Source organism: Gymnoscopelus microlampas (assembly GCF_963454915.1).
Source record: "Gymnoscopelus microlampas genome assembly, chromosome: 12".
Lineage (NCBI taxonomy): Eukaryota > Metazoa > Chordata > Actinopteri > Myctophiformes > Myctophidae > Gymnoscopelus > Gymnoscopelus microlampas.
This window is the reverse complement of record NC_139949.1, coordinates 12,359,892-12,379,078: the sequence shown is the minus strand read 5'-3', so window position 1 is coordinate 12,379,078 and position 19,187 is coordinate 12,359,892. Positions and strand designations below refer to the sequence as shown.

The 19,187-nt window shown below is 43.8% G+C and overlaps 1 protein-coding gene across 3 annotated transcripts in view; it reads right to left on the bottom strand.

Moving 5' to 3' along the window:
- The window catches only part of LOC311057975 (uncharacterized protein), a 36,560-nt gene extending 17,373 nt beyond the window's left edge, over positions 1 to 19,187 (bottom strand). Inside the window, exons 1-6 of one of the 3 annotated variants that reach the window (XM_084075201.1) lie at positions 19,008 to 19,187; positions 17,436 to 18,020; positions 11,192 to 11,342; positions 8,596 to 8,713; positions 4,826 to 4,867; positions 1,399 to 1,729 (exon numbers count right to left, since the gene is read on the bottom strand). In XM_084075201.1, coding sequence (XP_083931327.1) covers positions 1,399 to 1,729; positions 4,826 to 4,867; positions 8,596 to 8,713; positions 11,192 to 11,342; positions 17,436 to 17,610 — 817 coding nt within the window. In that variant the 5' untranslated portion in view covers positions 17,611 to 18,020; positions 19,008 to 19,187. Of the gene's footprint in view, positions 1 to 1,398; positions 1,730 to 4,825; positions 4,868 to 8,595; positions 8,714 to 11,191; positions 11,343 to 17,435; positions 18,021 to 18,139; positions 18,349 to 19,007 lie in introns of those variants that run through there. The other 2 variants (XM_084075203.1, XM_084075202.1) reach the window with 2 other exon arrangements.

Sequence of the window (19,187 nt, the reverse complement as noted above, 5' to 3'; positions counted from 1 at the left end):
TTGTTACCCAGAAACTGAAAACAAACAACAACCTCAGCCTGGTATCTTCCACCTTTAAATGGTGACAACAAGCTGATACGCTTGTGTCTTTGAATTGTACAGTTAGTCAAAGAATGTCAGTATTAAACAATAAGACCACATCTAGAGTATAGACCATGTTTAAAAATAGCATAATTCATGAAAATGTGTAACTTCTAAGGTAGATTTCCAAAAGAACATAAAGTAAAAGTTTAATACATCTATTAATTCCATGTCATTGGAATGAATGGGCCACCATTTGCATGTACCTCGTCCAGAGTGTAATACAGCCATGCTAACCCACAGGGGTTCAAGCTAAAGGTATTTCATCATTACCAATGGCATTTCAAATCCATTATCACAGTAGAAAGATGTTATTCACAGAATAGGATATACAGGACATAAAACATTTTTTTTTACTGTACTGATGAACAAGCTGTCCGAAAATATTGATTCAACAAACTACTGTGGATTTTCGTGACACAACTGAGACTAACCAACCAGTAGAAGCCACGTGCTACCTGTTCAAACTAAAGTAACTGCTTTCCATGTATTTGCATACGGTAACCAGTAACCACAAACGTCAAACAACAACAGGGCGTTTAACAAGTCATTTCTTGCTAAATACCTGACTGAACGCATGCAATGATGCAACCTTTACCAGGATTCATCCAATGACTTTCACCAAACAAACAGAGATAAAAGACAGTTTCCATGAAACCTTTGGTTCTTTTGAGACATCTTCACAGGCATAGTTTCTAGTTTTGTGGCATGAAGGTTTACACTTTCCTTCCAAAATCTATACCCGAGAGTTCCAGGAACCGGTGGTGTAAAGCAGCTAAGTGCATGTGCTCAAGTAGTGTACTTAAGTCCAATTTTGAGGTAGTTTTTACTTTACTTGAGTATTTCCAATTGCCATTACTTTTACTTCTACTCCACTACATCTCAGAGGCAAATATTGTACTTTCACTCCACTACAATTATTTGAAAACTTTAGTTATTAGTTACTTTGTAGATTTAGATTATTATTACACAACATACAGTAACCACTTCAGCCCTATACCGTATAGATTTCGACCATTTGAAAATAGCCGATCTACAAGCTCACAATGCGTCGCGATGCGACGCATTGTGAGCTTGTAGATCTGCTATTTTCAAAAGATTTGTATACATTTGAAAACTTGAAATTGGACATTCTGCATACTACGTGCTTTCACTTTTGGCACTTAAAGTACATTTTTTTATGCCAATACCTTTATACTTTTACTCAATTTGTGGTATTGATACTTTTACTCAAGTAAAACATTTGAGTACTGTCTCCACCACTGCCAGGAAAACCACTGCTCTAGTTGTGCTGCAGTGGTGGCGTGTGTGACTCACCTTTGCCAATCTGCTGCCTTTGCACCAGCAGGCCCTGCGTCTCCTTTTGGTGTACGCCTGCTGTGACGGCGCGCGACGTCAGTCCAGAGTCTCCTCTGGCGACGCTGGCGGCGGCAGAGACGGGGGACGGCGCTCTGGCGCTCGCCGGCCTCAGACTGGCCGGGCCGGACGATCTCACCACGTTGATGATGGGGCCCGGCCTCGCGCTCGCCGCGGCCGGTCTCACGTAGATGGCGCCGGCTCTCTGGGGAGCCCTGCCGCCGTGACAGACGGCCGCCTGGGGAGCTGGATTCTCCTCGGTGGGGGCGCCCGTCAACGTCTTCGGCTCAGACTGTGAAGGGAAACGAGTGACGGGGGAGAGGGAAGAGTGACGGAAACGGATCAATATTCGTGTTGACAGCTAATTCACATGCGTCAGAAGTTTCCCGCCGCGTTCGATCGAACCCTCAGACGCGTGATTTAGTACATTGCTCTCTCCGATAGACTTGCATCAGTGGTTCTGACGCAGTGGGATGTGATGTTGAAAGTGGGTCACACACACTCACAAACGGTACATTCTTGAACGGGTCAAAGACCAGGGAAGGGCTTAGCCCATTGAGACCTGGAACGCATCTCTGTCACTTTTTGATTTGAGCTAAAAAGCATTATTTTACACTTTGGCTATTCAAAAAATAGCAGATATACAAGCTCATGGCGCGGCACCGAGTGCCGCGCCATGAGCTTGTAGATCTGCTATTTTAGAAAAATCGTGAAAATCTTTGAATATATTGTTTTAAAGCGAACATTTTTAACTCAAATCTTTGCTTCTGGGGGTCCCTGGAACAAAACATTTTGAGCTGGGGGTCGGCGGCCAAATACGTATAATTTTGGGGGTCCTTGACATGAAAAAGTTTGAAAAACCACTGATATAGAAACATACGTTTTTTTCAGAATACTGTTAGGATTTAGAAGACATTTGTAGAATCGGCTTCAGGTCTCAATGGGTTAGATAAGAGACATGGTGTTGACGAGTCGTGACTTCACGGACAAGGTGGAATCTATGTCCAGTTGAGAGCTCTGACTGACCCTTTTTTTGTAACTGTTTCTATTATTATTTTGCTGTTTTTGTTTCTGTTTTTTGTTGCGTAGTATTGAAGATATGAAGCCCAAAAATGGTGCTCTTATATACTGTACATGCATATATTATACAAGTAATGATAATACGTAACAATAAAAAATCTTGAAACATGTAAGTGCATGATCGTCAAGCGCTGCACACTAATCTCCTTTTCCAATCGTACGCCTTCCTAATCAACCATCTCTCAGTCTATCTCCGCCTCCTTTCCAATCAACATGAGGGGAAAGAACACAGTCGCAGGCACAGCCGTGACATCTGCAGCACCAAATCAGCCCCTTCCTACACAGTAAAATCTGGAGCGTTACGTTAACTGTCAAAATGGACCCTCGTTGGCCCATGAGGGGCCCTCACAGGTCCATTTTTACACCTTCAGAGCTAGATTAACACATTAAGACCGGTAACGCATCTGTGTGACCTCCGTATTTTATACTTTGGCTATTAAAAAAGAAGCTGTTTCAAAAATAGTATATCTGCTATTTTTTAAACATCGTGAAAATGTGTGCAAATCTTTGAATATATATATATTTTTTTAAAGCGAACATTTTGAACTCATATCTTTGCTTCTGGAGGTCCCTGGAACAAAATATTTTGAGATGGGGGTCCGTGGCCAAATACATCTCATTTTGGGGGTCCTTGACATGAAAATGTTTGAGAACCACTGATATTATAGCGACGTTTCCGAAAACTGTTAGGATTTAGAAGAAGACATTTGTAGAATCCACAGGAGCCAAGATTTGAGTTACAAATGTTCGCTTTAAAAATATATATATTCAAAGATTTACACAGATTTTTCAATAGCCAAAGAAATCTAAAAATGACACAGATGCGTTCGCGGTCTTAATGGGTCAACGCTCCGGATTTCACTGTGTATTTCCATGGCCTGTGAAATAATGAATCTCTGAAAGGGAAGGCTTAGGGAGGAATTCTTGGCTTGCTTCCGTTGAGCCAAATGTCATAAGGTGGGGACGCTGGTTGCAGTCCCACGTGTATGGGCTGGCCAGAGACATGCAGGGGCCCGCACAAAGGGCGAGTCTCGCATAGACGCATGTGGAGGGAAAAAGGGCAGTATCTTGCTGGGCTGGCTGGCGGGGAGAGAGGGAGCAAAAGATAGAAACTCGGCTCGGCCCTAAATCTCCGGAGACTATCCCCACAATCCTATCCATCTGCGCCCCCGACGCTGACGCATTCTCTCCCGTCTCCGGCGTTTTTAATTCCCTGATCAAGTTCATCAACCATCTGTTCTAGGGCAGTCCAGAAATCCCCCCGCCTATAGCCTCAGTGATTCAGCTGTTCTCACAGTACGTGTCACCTGAACGCACTCGCGCGCACACACACACACACACGCGCACGCACGCACGCACGTGCGCACGAGAAAGAAAGAGAGACAAAATGAGGGGAGGGAGAGTTGGGCAGAGAGAAAGGAAGAGACAGATAGTGCTCAAAACTCCCAGAAAAACTCTAACCCAAGTCCCCATGCAGCCTGTGGCTGGATTGATGAAGGAGCCAACAGGAGGACAGCTCAGAGTAGCTCTTCCCCAGAGACAGAGAGAGAGAGAGAGAGAGAGAGAGAGAGGCTGTGCCGTCCAGACAAGCTTGGAACCCAGAGAATCAGAATGCTGGGAGAAAGAGGATCTGGTGGGCTGAGAGAGTAAGGGGACAGCTGGCCTTAACCACCATTTCCTGTTACTCAGCGAGGGTGGGGGGGGGGGGGTGGGGGGGGGTGTAGCGTGAGGGGGATACCAAACAGAGCCACGTTACTGCTACTGGGAATCAAACGTTTGCAGGGGACATTTGAGGAAGTCGTTTCAGACCTGCTCTTTTAGGTCCAGATGACAGATTGGATTTAGATATAACCAGGGAAGAGGAACTGAGGAGTGCTAGCCCATCTACAGCATGTCTACAGCTAGTGATTTATTGTAACTCAAACATTGTGAAAAGCAATTAAGAGTAGTCACATTAGAACAAATCACAGAGTGTGGAGGACGTGACAGGATAATGACATGATGTTGAAAGTAGTTCTAAAAGACGCAAAATACATGGCAGGCATGTTTTCTAAATCCTAACCGTTTTTTTTTCAAGAATTACAAATATATATTTTTCACGATTTTTCAAAAATAGTAGATCTACAAGCTCATAGCGCGGCACTCGGTGCCGCGCTATGAGCTTGTATATCTGCTATTTTTTAATAGCAAGGATAATAACAGGATGATATGTTGAAAGTAGTTCTAAAATGTTTTGGGAAGACACAAAAGACACTGGAAGGCCAATTTCCATCGCTCAAAGGCTCAACAACACTGTGGACTGACATACCTTTTCTACTGCCGGTGGAGACGTGTGCTCACTTACTGACACCTGTGGGTTTAACAGAGACATTACACATACATTACTGTTGGAAACCACAGACAAGAGCTCAATACTAGTAAAACATTGTAGTCAGTTACACAGACACGCCTGTAGAGGGAGCACAGCACTCACTTCCTCAGAGCGAACCAGTTGAGAGAGACAATGCCATGCATGTTAAGTGGTATGACACGTCATCATCTAATTAAGTTTGACTTGGTTCCCTGACCTTTAGTTACAACTAGCCTGCAATTTGGGTTTTGAATATCTTTTGCGTCCTATCATGATTGAATACTTTATTAGAAGTTTGCAGGGAAAAAGTACATGAAAGTACAGTTCAATACAAGGTCAGCTAATAAAAATGTAAAAACCCTAAGAAAGCCATTGGCCATTGGCTTTGTTTTCATTATCCTGCTTCCGTGCTTGTGTATTATTATTGCAGCGTGTTTTATTGAGCATACACATAATATATTATATTTTGAATCTATACTGACTGGTCTGATTTCTGCTTTTTGATATAATCACAACGATTTGATTCAGCTGTGTCAAAATGGTGTTGGGGCCCATGCCTTATCTTGCTCTGTTGTCTGCATGATTAGGTTGTCGTGTCGAGAGAGACATTCTGTGTCATGTAAATCAGTGGCTCTCAAACTTTTCCATGTCAAGGACCCCCAAAAGGATATGTATGTGGCCGCGGACCCCCATGTAAAAAAAAATGTGTTCCAGGGACCCCCAGAAGCAAAGATGTTAGTTACAAATGTTCGCTTAAAAAGATATATTCAAAGGTTTGCACAAATGTTCACGATTTAAAAAAAATAGCAGATCCACAAGCTCATAGTGCGGCACAGAGGTGCCGTGCTATGAGCTTGTATATCTGCTATTTTTGAATACAAGTATAAAAACTATAAAATAACAAGTATAAAAAGGTTACAATTATTGTGATGCTATATTAACACATTTTGCCGTGGACCCCCTGGAACCCCCCCCCCCCCCCCCCCCGAAGGACCCCTGGGGGTCCCCGGACCCCACTTTGAGAACCAATGATGTAAATCATTTTAAAAATCACTAGTAAATATCTGTAATGTGAAAATTCAGCGTGGAAGACGACAGGAACATTTCACATGAAGAGTGAAATTGGTCCCGCTCGCCCACACACACACACACACACACACACACACACACACACACACACACACACACACACACTTGATATTGTAGCTGTCGGGCGGAAACCTTGTATGTACAAAACTGTGACTTTTCAGGAAATGGAAAAAAAAGAAGCTTTGTTCCAATGTACCTGTAGTTGTTATATTTAGTCACAAGCTCATGTTAAGACTTTCCATTGGTTAAATATGTACAAACCCACAGACACACTTAACCACTTTCACTTTACATTCAGAAACCTATCAGGCTCACAAGCTGAGCTTGTAGATCGGCTATTTTTGCTACTATTTGAGCGACGCTCTCGTATGACGAAGTATAGGGCATTGATGTACGGAAAAACATTAACGGTTGAAAAATAGAGATATGCGCGTTGGTTCTCTGCTGCCTTCCTCATTAATGCACGTCTTTTTTTCACCTCAGTATTCTTCACCAGTGGTTCTCAAACTTCTTCAAGTCGAGCACCCCCAAATGGTTTTGACTGCGGACCCCCATGTGACCAGGTTTTGTGCCTGGGACCCACAGAAGAGAAGATTTATGTATAAAAAAAGAAAATCTAAATTATGAAAAAATGTCTACATTTTTCAAAAACTTTCCAGAGCTTGTAGATCAGCTATTTTTGAATAGCCAGCATATAAATGGATAAAGTGGTTACAATTATTGTGATGCTACATTAACTACTTTAGCTGGGGACCCCCCCCCCCCCCCCCAAAGTGGGGTCCTTGGGGGAGTTCCAGGGGGTCCCCAGCTAAATGATGGATAGTTAGAAACCAAATGGACCCCATGGGTCTGTAACTCAGAGAGTGTACAAATGGAACCAAATGGACGCTATCGGGTCCATTTGGTTCCATTTGTACACTCTCAGAGTTAAATTAACATTGATTTTACAACATAAAGTGGGGTCCCAGAGATAGAAATGCCATTAAATGGGGGTCCGTAGCCCTAATGCGGGAACCCCTATTTTTATAACTATACCTTTCAGGACAGGAACCCCTTTTGGGGTTCTTGTTGCTATGTAGAGTATATAGCAACATACATGTGTTGTAATGTTTGAATACATATTTGAAGTTTTGCAGAAAACTTGGGTCAGGATCTAGAAGGCGTTTTTTGGAATAGGCTCTATGCACAGCAGCCATATTATCACTTCCTTCACAGGTGTTACCAATGATACTAATGAAGGCTCTGTTCCATTTAGTGTAGCACAGTGGTTTCCACGACCCCCATAACTCTGAGAGTGTGCAAATGGAACCAAATGGACCCTTACAGGTCCATTTGGTTCCATTTGTACACTCTCAGAGTTACTCACCCATAAGGGGCCATTTCGAAGCCCATGAGGGTCCCTGGACCCCAACTTTAGACCCACTGGTGTAGCAGAGTGTTTCCAGTGAGCCAACATGTACACAATACCAGCACCCTGACTCTGTTTGACCAGAATGGAACAGAGCCTTCATTAGTATCATTGGTAACACCTGTGAATGTCTTCATAATATGGCTGCTGTGAATAGAGCCTATCGGCCTCAGGTCTAAATGGGTTATTTTAGCTTTTCATGGAGATACGTGTTCTCTCCGCCCGACAGCGTGGCTATAGCTGTGTCGGCTGAGCGGCCAGCCTGCAGCTTTGGAGCAGCGAATCAGCGTGGTCAGGCTCGAGGAGAGCGCTGTGTCCACCCTCTCTCGCTCGCGTGTGCACGGTTTCCATGACAACACAGCAAATCTCTTTTAACGACAGCGTGAAAAAAGGAGGGCTGCTGCTTCGCCCCCACGCCGTCGTCCAGCACCACCACCACCACCACCACCCCAAAATCAACAAGCTCACATCGCAGGCACACACAACTACACACATACACACGTCACACGGCCACAACACGCGCGCGCACACACATACACACACACACACACAAAGCCAAGCGATAGAGAGAGAGAACATGGCCAATACACTACATCATTGCCTTGGTATAATATCTATATCTTGATAATATATACCTCCTAAATATATATCTCAGCCAGCCATGGACTACATTTTGCCAACACTAATTTATGACACACAGACTGAGGGGGGGATTAACAAACTACACACCAGGGGTCTTCAACGTCTTTCAGGCCAAGGACCCCCTAGCTGAGAGAGGGATGAAGCAGGGACCCCCTCTATAATTGTATAAAATTGTGTTTCAGATTAAACCCTTTTTTACTTGGTCTGCTCTTTTTCCCCTCTACACCAAACCTCTTTGCCAAAAATAGCCGATCTACAAGCTCACAACGCCTCGCGCTGCGAGGCGTTGTGAGCTTGTAGATCTGCTATTTTTGGCAAAAGTTCTTCTCAGAATAGGGATGCTATGAATAAGTGGTTAATGTAAAAAAAAAAAAATCCTATCACACAAAGATTTGGAGGACCCCCTGTAGTAACCCTAAGGACCCCCTAGGGGGTCCCGGACCCCCTGTTGAAGACCCCTGTTATACACAATCAAGTGGGGGGAAATGTAAGGGCTTGACGGAGATCTTATTATGATGTTCATTTGGATAGCATTGCCCCTCAGCACCACATTAAGACAGATCTATATGCACACACACACACAGCACACCTTCAGATCAAGTGGTATTCCAGGTTGTGATTTAGGAGGGACGTTCTTCTTCGCCGTCCTGCCAGATTCGGCCGTTGCTCTGTGTACCAAGTTACTTTTCAAGATGGATTCCTGGTGGCTGCGAAACATAACATCATTACTGTTGAGATCGTTAACCACTTTAAACCTGGCATGCTGTAACTATTGTGACAAAATGGATGAAAATTCAACGTCATATAGACCAGTGGTTCTCAAACTTTTTCATGCCAAGGACCCCCAAAATTATGTGTTTGGCCACGGACCCCCATCTCAAAAGATTTTGTTCCAGGGACCCCCAGAAGCAAAGATTTGAGTTACAAATGTTCTCTTAAAAATACAATATATATATCAAAGGTTTGCAAAAAAAATCTGGATTTTTCTAAAATAGCAGATCTACAAGCTCATAGCTATGAGCTTGTAGATCTGCTATTTTTGAATAGCCAAAGTATAAAAGGTTAAAGTGGTTAACATTATTGTGATGCTACTGTATATTAACACATTTTGCTGGGGAAACCCCTGGAACACCCCCAACGATCGCTGGTGGTTAAAATGCATTGTACATGATGATTCTAGATTGTCAAGTTGTTACCTATTCAATTGTTATTTACAATTACAAAATCAGTGGGCAACTTTAGACTTAGGAAATCGGCATGCTTTACGACACACAGTTGAAAACAAAGCATATAATGTAATATCACTGTCACAGTGTGTGCAGGAACTACTGGCAAGCATTTATAATACGCACGCTGTGAACAAGACCAAATAAAACTGAAGCTACGAGCCATAACTTTCATGTCCTATACCCGGGATTTGGACCTGGGTGTTCCGCATGAGGGACGGACCATTTTCTACCGCTGAGCTAAAACAGAATACTTTGTTGGCCATGGGGAACTATTGGGCTTGTGAGCTTCAGGCAGTAACACATGTGAACCAGTAGGTGTCCTAACCGAAACCAGGTTCTAAATGCCTTCATGGAAGAGTAGAGAGACTCCTACCTCCAACCAATGCAGATGTATTAGTATTATTGTATTAACATGTACCATTCCATGCGAAACCTACTGTAAGCGTTATGTGTGGGTTCAGAGATGTGGTGTCGAGATGACCTCACCATCTATGAGCAGCACACATATCACATCATGTATATCGGTGGTTCTCAAACCTTTTCATGTCAAGGACCCCCAAAATGATATGTATTTGGTCATGGACCCCCATCTCAAATATTTTGTTCCAGGGACCCCCAGTAGCAAAGATTTGAGTTACAAATGTTCGCTTTAAAAAATATACATACAAAGGTTTGCACACATTTTCACGATTTTTCAAAAATAGCAGATCTACAAGCTCATGGTGCGGCACTCGGTGCCGCGCTATGAGCTTGTATATCTGCTATTTTTTATAAAAGGTTAAAGTGGTCAAAATTATTGTCACACTATATTAACACATTTTGCTGGGGACCCCCTGGAACCCCCCCAAGGAGAACCAACGATGTAAATGATACTGAGTGATACCAAGTAGGCTAAGTCTGAGAGTTTGAGCATATCATTTAAGGTCATAATGCATTCTAAACTCAGTGGAACAGCACATTAGTTATAAAGTGTGCTTGTTATAAGTTATGCATTATTATAAACATAATGCATTATAATGCATTATGATGCAATATAAATGTCGTTATAATGCATGGTAGATCCGAGCTTTAAGTAAAGTGTTACCTGGTAGTTTGAGTTGAGTGAGTTTATAATGCATTATGACCAGCACTTATGAATTATATTATTATAAGTTATAATACTTCATGAATGAAAGTTGTTGTGCATAATTACAAACATTTATAACAAGTGTTATAATGCCTTATAAGTGCATTAGAATGCATTCTAAATGTGGTTACAAGGCATTATAGACCTTAATATAAAGTGTTACCCTATATTAACATAGCATAAAAGTGCTACAAATGTGAGCCGACGTTATCTCACCTCGGTTACCGGCTACAAATGTATCATCGTAATTGACGGCAATATCAACCTCTAGACACATTAGTTATACAATTTAATTAGGTGCAATCCCAACCAATCATAATTAAATCTTGCTCCCAGTCAGTGATCTGACGGGAGAGTATTAAAGAGGAAGAGATTTGCCCCAGTGGCATAGCAAGTGTGAATAGCAAGCAACACAGTGTAGATATAAATCTAATTGTGACAATTTGACACACGCTGCATGCCCCCCCCCACCCCCACCATTAAAACTTTCCCCCATGAGAGCCCCTTTAAAGTTCTTTCTTTGAAAACTCCCACCTCCATCACATATGAATGTGACATTTGTCAACATGCAAATGAGTGACCTTTTATTATCATTGCAAACCGCATAAAAGTGATTTACTGTATATGCACTTATCCACGCGCACACACACACACACACACACACACACACACACACACACACACACACACACACACACACACACACACACACACACACACACACACACACACACACACACACACACACACACACTTATACAATCCCTCTCTCCTGTTCTACTGAATACATATGCCTTTTTATAATAATCTTTTTTATATAAATGTAATACCTTGCATTATTGTGTAGGCTGGGGGCCTTCTTCTCTGCAATCCCCGAGCAGATGACCTTGGAGGTGACCTTGAACTCGTCCACCTCGCCGATCACGATGACCGCTATGTCTCCATCCCGGCCCAAGAGCCAGTTCACGCTCTTGACTTTGGCTGTAAGTAAGCACACAGACACGACACGTGATCATTCAGTTGTCTTTCGTTTAGTTATGTTTCAAAGTTAAAGAGGTGGTGCCATGGTTTTGCACTTTTTCTGTTTTTCATGTGTCTATGAGGTTGATAGAACTTCATTAAGGCCCCCGCTGGTGGTTTTATGGTGTTTCATGTCTTCTCTGACTATTTGGATTTTTTTCCTGGAGGCTGAAACCTTGAGAGTCAAACGTGCCAATCCAAAAACAGGGGCATAGTGAGCCCCATCACAGAGCCCCCAAAAAACATACCCTCCCCCTCATTATCATAACACAACAGGTGTGGGCATGAGGAGGAGGAGGGACTAGGACAGGTGGGTGGTGCTAAGGTGGTGGAGGAGGTGCTAAGGTGAGAACCAGGCATACTTAATGAACTGGAGGCGTGTCCACATAAAAACATTTTTTTTAACAATTTCTGTACACTTTTCTTTTTTGAAAAAAATCCTTACATAATAATAATACCTTATGATCAGGTTTTAGGGTTGAAAAATATCATGGCACTCCATCTTTAAAGTGTCGTTGACTTGATAATGAGCTCAATCGTGTTGTGATTAATTTATACTCTGTCGTACAATGGTGTTGCGTGCTGAAAATGGCAGGCAACGCGACACGTTGTGAGCTTATGAATCGACAATTCGGTGCGAAACACTGGCACACAAAGAGGTATAAATCAAACTTTAACTGATGCTGAATTAGGATGCACTTTTCATCCACACTGCTTTGGCTTTTATATTTATCTGTTCCATTTATTTTACGTCCTACACACTCTTCACAGACCTTTGCAGACCAAAAAAGTACCGAAAAAGTTTGAGAACCACTGGTCTAGATCATGCCAGTATATCCCCATGTCAGTTTGACACGAACAAGTGTTCCTTGTCCATACGAGTACATCAGCTGTGATTTACTTCCTCTTGTTATTTCTTTCTTTATTGATAGGGGAGGAGGGCACACACACACACACACACACACACACACACACACACACACGCACACAAACAGATCTCGTACATTCTGTACAAATACATGCATACAACACATATCTCAGTACCAGTGTACCAGCTAGGACTGGGAACACAGAGAGCACACAGAAGGCAGCTGACACAGATTTCAGAAGGTGAAGTCTTGTTGGGCTGAAACCCAGGGACACATATTATCATAGTGAACTGGTTTTGCCAGCTTGCCCGGCAGATAGCATTCCAGTGGGGCAAAACTCGGATGACAAGCCTGCATAACAAGGACCAGTCAGTGCACACTTTGGTAAACAAGCCATGAGAAAAAAAGAAGACGTGGAAAGCCAAGTAAGGCGCTTGAACGTGGCGTGGGCGCAGTCAGGTGCACGGAGAGATAGATTCAAATGCACCTTTCACATTATGTAAATGACTCGCTGTATTATTTCAGTGACATGATGTCGCTAGACTACAGTTGTTCTTTCGACACGTTCGCATTGTACTGTGCCCCAATCAATCATCTGAGAAAACTTAACCATATATACCGTATTCCCCGGGGTCCCATACTTAGTTGACCGTATTCCCATGGGCCCTAGACTTGCTCGGATTCCCAAGGGCTACACTAATTATCTTTTCTGAAAGTAGCCGATCTGCAAGCTCACAACGCGTCGCGGCACGTTGTGAGCTTGTAGTTCAGGTGTTTTCGCTGAGTCAGTGTACACGCCAGAATAGAGATGCTAGGGTACGATAGTTAACCCGTGACTTAGCAAACCGTGACTTGACATTTTTAAAAGTGACTCCAGAGTAGGGCTGTGCAATTAACGACTTAATCTTATATTATATATTTTTTAAATTTGTATTACAGTATCAACAAATCAACACGAAAACGTTGTAATAGATGTATTGTAATTGACTAAATAGATTACTCTGATTAACCAATTAAGCCCTGTATTATATTTGTTGTACACTGGTAGCATGTATAGATAGCGAAAATAGCTGTTTACAGCTATAAGTAGCAAATAACTCACAAATAGCTCACGCGTTGCATTGCGACGGGTTATGAGCTTGTAGACCTGCTATTTTCTTTTATCGTTCATTCATTGTAATCAAGGCATAATTTTTTTTAATAATCGTGGTATTGATTTGAAGTCATATCGCCCAGCCCGACTCAGGAGGCACTGCGGCAGTCGGGGAAGCATAAAGTTCCCGGTTCAATCCCTGCCTCCGTCAAGCATCGTGTCACAATTCGCTGAACCCCTCACTGCTCCTGATAAGCAGGCTGGTTAACGTGCACGGTTGCCACTGCTGTTGATGGGTGAATGTAACACACTTTGGATAGAAGACACTATAGACATACAGAGCATCCAGTTATTGTGCCAAGATTGTCATGGTGCGTAGAAGTGATGACGGTGTCAGAAGATGCTAGTTTTGCAATCTGTCTCCAAACTGCAAGTGAATATCTCTACTGCTTCAACCTGCTAGCATGCACAACCCACACGCACACACACACACACACACGCACACACACACGCACACACACACGCACACACACACGCACACACACACGCACACACATGGTCATAAACATATGTTTACACAGTATGTATATCCGCATCATCAGTTGAACACGTTCAACAACATAGCCTAATAGTTAACTCCAAGCACATGCTGAATTTACCACGACATGGCCTCATGATCACAAAGGCTTCTGTGTTATTTGTGACAGGAACGAGCAACGTGTTGCACCATAGATCTGCCTACTACTACTCTGCATTATAGCAACCTGCAGGCGCGCGGGGCTCTCACAAACAGCCACCCCCAGATGCAATCAAACTCTCCCTTTTGTGTTCCAAACGCATACATTTCCTGCATGCTTCCTGTTTTGCCCCCTCGGTTAATTGTTCGAAGGAATCGGGACTTGACTCACTTCCTATTTGACACAGGAACGAACACTCGATGTGTAACTGTCCACCATTTCCCTCTGGCCCAGACCAGTGAAGTTCAGGGAGCAGTGAGCTTGCAGACATGTGATATATATATGTCTGAGATCTGCAGCCTCAACAGTGTGGAACAGAACAGTGTTTTAAGGGAATGGGGTGATGACTTATAGAGACAGCTGCCCCAGTCATTAAGCGATAGATAGAGAGTGCACTGTTCCCCTACACACAGTCAATAATAAGTGCTTTGTTATTAACCAATGGAAAAGCCTCAGTTCCCAGATCAAATGACTGCGTCAAGCAGACGCGATGCGCCAACTGTTGGACATAATTGGCCTTCAGTCACATCTAAAGGGGGTTCGCCGTAACGCCATATCTCACCCACACCTCTCCGTGAGACAGGGCCAGTCACTCGTCACGTTGTAACACCACAAGCCCCTTTTGCGTCACCGATGTCTCACACAGCCAAACCGGCATGGAGAAAATGCAGACGGGCGAGATTCTATAGTATGAGTCAAACCAGTTTTAAGGATGGATGCACTGACTGAACTGGGTTTCTGATTGTTTTTGCTGGAATCTGCATGCATAGTGACAAACGTAAAGTTGCCATGCAGAACTTATTTGAATGAATACAACTTTATTTAAAGGAGTAGTTCACCCCCAAAATCACTTTTTATCTATCGATTAGTCACCCCATGGAGACTTTTAAGTCATCGAGATCTTTTTGTTTTTGTCGCATTCCTAAGCCAATAATTTGATGAATGGCAGCGGCTCCGGTAGGAGACACAAAGAGTCTCCTTTGAGTCTCCTACCGGATACATTAGCATCTTTCCACTGGTCGTCAAATTATTGGCTTTGGAATGCGACAAAAACTCAAAAATATCCATGAATTCAAGTCTCCATGTGGTCACTAATCAATAGCAAAAACGTTATTTTGGGGGTGAACTATCCCTTTAAAGGGCAAGACCACTTTGGTAGAGGTTTGGGTTGTGTAGTTACTGTGCCATGATGCAACTCCAAATGTGGGCGGGAAATACAAAATAATTGCTCCATTGATTAGAAATTGATATTTAAAAATATGCTCCTCCTTGACTTACATTGTACTGTGAAACAGCTCTCAAAGTCACTCTATTCGCACGTAAACGAACACAAACTAAGTTGATTCAGACAATATAGAACATCACCAAACCCAGTACCGTTTGTTTGTTTTAATAAAAATGTTCATTTCCTCTGTTGATCTGCAGATCCGGATCCAGATCCTCAAATAGTAAAATCAACAGGAAGCTGACATTTGTATTAAACAGTGCTGGGTTTGGTGATGTTCTAGATTATCTGAATCAGCTTTGTTTGTGTTCGTTTACGGCTAGAGTGGTCTTGCCCTTTAGATCAAACTGCATGGTAGAGTATGTTACTACAATACGACTGGCACATCTTCAGTGGTTGGAGGTGGTCTACCTACACTTCCATTGAGAAATCTAGTGTAGAGCAGTACTGCCTCAAGCTCATAAGCACAATAATGGCAATTATGTCTTGGAAGTGTGGTAAAAGTTTGGTCTCTTGTGTGGGAGACCCGGGTTCAAATCCCGGGTACAACATAAAGGTTGCAGATTGCAGCTTCGGTCCTACATGCAGTTTAAAATCCTCTCAGTAATCCCCTTCATTATCTGTTTTGCTTTTATATTCTCTGGTTGGAGCTATTTTTGTTAATCGTAGCCCTGACGTCTCGTTCTAGGTCGATGTTGTTCAGACATCTTGGTCCCAGGGAAAATTCCTGTGCCTTGCTACGGCCTGTAGATACGCTGTGCTTGGGGGAAAGTAAACAAGCTGATTTCAACCCAAGCCAAGAGGTAGGAATACAAACACAATGCATGCACAGGCATGCACACTCACACACACACACACACAGGCACACACGCACACACACGCACGCGCGCACACACACACACACACGCACACACATTCAATTCCAAATATAGTCAAATCTTGAGTGTTAATTTAACTTGTACTGTGTACCATTAAAAAAAGGTCTATTATAAAATGGAAGGCAATTCACACCCATTAAACTATAAGATGTCACCCAATTCATTGTGTTATCGGACAATTATAGCATATGTTTTGACTGTTATAGGCCTTTTGAATCGCTGAGACTACTACACTACCAATATGTTTGGTTTTCTACCTTCTTCATAAATCTGATGATGTGTTATTGTGGAGCATACATTCAACTTAACGTCCCTATTAATGTCTGGGCTCAAATTCTGAGACAGTGAACCGATGGACTCGGTAATGTAGGGCAGCTTATTTTTAACACTATACTTATCTTTTAGGAAACTTTCCGCTTGGGCCAAATTGACGTCATGTAAACAGCGCAACCTAGTTTATAGACTACCATTTCACTGTGGCCGTGCGTGCTATAGCAAACAGCTGTCGGGGTGACAAGCTACAACAGACACAGGATGTCTCAACAGCACAGGATGTCTGTCAGAACTAACCAAAACCACAGTTGCCTTGCAGCTCAGTGTGTTAAATGTTGCAGTTAGTATGCAGCAGTACTGTTAACTGTAATGCTAACCTAACCTACCAGCACATTGTTTTACATTTTAGTGGCTGTTTCCCTCATCCAGAGACATTGGACTGAGTAGGTACAAGATCAGTGTCTTGTTCAAAGGCTTTTTAAGTGGCATTGGAGATCAAACCTTTTCCTGTTTGCATTATTGAGGGCTGTCACTTAAGCAACAGTTCTGTAATGACCCGCACGTGTGTACACACACACACACACACACACACACACACACACACACACACACACACACACACACACACACACACACACACACACACACACACACACACACACACACACACACACACACAGAACATGTACCATCGTCTCTAAATGGACTAAACATGGCTATAGTGTAAAACATCCCACATGGTGAAAAGGCCAAAAGTGGAACCAAGTGAAGAAAAGGGGAATGTCCGCACCTGATAGGCTGCTCTCCCGTCTTTTATTATTATTCTCACCAAACAGCAACGTTTCGCCCATGCAGGGCTTAAGCGGACGTTCCCTTTTTCTTCACGTGATTATTTTTGGGTCCAGTCTTAGCAAAGATTTAAAAACCAACCGAAGACGAGGTGCTGGTGGTTGCATGTGCGGGATGGGCGGACGGTTACCTGAGTTTGGCTTCGTTCTCGGGGGCTCTTCTCTCTCGACCTTCTCCTCGCGCTCCTTCCAGCGGCGGACCTGCTCCTCGCGCATCTTTCGGAACAGAGTCTTCTTCTGGTCTTCGCTGAGGGCCTCCAGCACATCGGGGTCGATGTACATGTCCTTGAGGATCTGCTGCAGCATGTTGGCGGCTTGGCGGGTTGTTCAGGTTGCCTGGCTGGCTAGATGAATGGATAGATGGAGGCTGGGAGAACTTAGGTAACACCAGGGCAAGCGGTAGAAGGAGGCGCTCTCTCCTGTGTGTGTATCTGGGCTTTGTTGTTCCTCTGAGGTTGAGTCGTTGACGCGTTGTCCAACGTCATCAGAGGAAGTTGATCATCGCTGCTGCATCCATATCCAGCACACACACACATGTACATACATGCCTACTGTGTTTCGGCTGAATCGAGGCAGCCACTCATGCTCTCACACACACACACACACACACACACATTCACGCTGCATTTCCCCTGAGTGTGTTTCCCCGCAGTCCCTCCTTCCTTCCTCTGTAGACGTCAGTGTCTTCTGTCTCTGGAGGCCATCACTAGGACACTCTACAACAAAAAGAATACAAAAAAATAGACATGTTAATAAAAACCAACCGAAAGTTGGTGAGATCAAAGTTAAACAACAAAACAGTCTAAAGTGGATGAGCCCGTCCTAGTATCCCCACTTTCTGTTTCTCACACAAGTCTGCGTTGTCTCTTCTGAACATTCTATCCCCCTGGCCTTCCTTCCGTTCCTACATGCAGGAAGTTTGTCTCTTCGGATTCCTTCGTCACGCATAAAGCCGCTTTTTCCTAAACGGGCATTTTTTTGTCGTTCCTCACTTGAAGAATACGGAAGAAGAGCTCCAGAGTTCTCTCTCTCTCTCTCTCTCCAAACTGTCAGACTCACTGGCCCAGAATGGGAGGAGATTCCAAAGGAATGGGACTGCTTCTGTCATCATTGCCTCCTCTCCCTCCCTCCCTCTTCCTCCCTCCCTCCTCCTCCTCCTCCTCCTACCCCTCCTCCTCCTCCTCCTCAACACACATCATCACCGTAGCCTTTTCCTTAAACGCCCATGCATGAGGTTTTTTTGCTAGCTGTCGCTCTTTGCTTTAACACGGCCATTCGCCGGTTGTTGTGACCAATCAACAAGGGGTCTGCAGAAAAGCCCTGGGCAACATGAGTCAGATTGCGTCTCAGTCAGCCCGGGGGGGTGGTGGGGTGGTGGTGGGGGTCTCAGTGGATTCCTCCAATGGCAGTAGCTAGAGGCACAACAATGGCTTCCCCCCACAGGCAGCAGGCAGCACTTGGAGGGAGGGAGGGGGGGAGCAGGGCTTGTCTTGAGACAGAAACTATCACTGATGGAATACAGAATACATTCTCCTATATAGCGACTAAACGCACAGGATTAAAACAAAGAGGGAAGTGCAGTCACGATCGAGGGAACGGGGGGGGGAGAGAAAGCGAGTGATAAGATAACACACAGGGAGGGGGGGGGGGGGAGTGTGAAGTGAGAAGGGTAGAATTATCAGTGAAAAGGAGGAAGTACTCACAGTGGGGATGTAGAGAGCTCCGTTCCTCACAGGCAGCAGACTATGTATGCTAACTAGAGGGCTCAGGCTGCTTGTGGGTTCCTCCTTGTCTTTTGTGTGTGTTTGACTGCACTGATGACATCACAGCATTCCATAAACTCTCAACTCTCAGCTCTCTCTCTCTCTCTCAGCTCTCTCTCT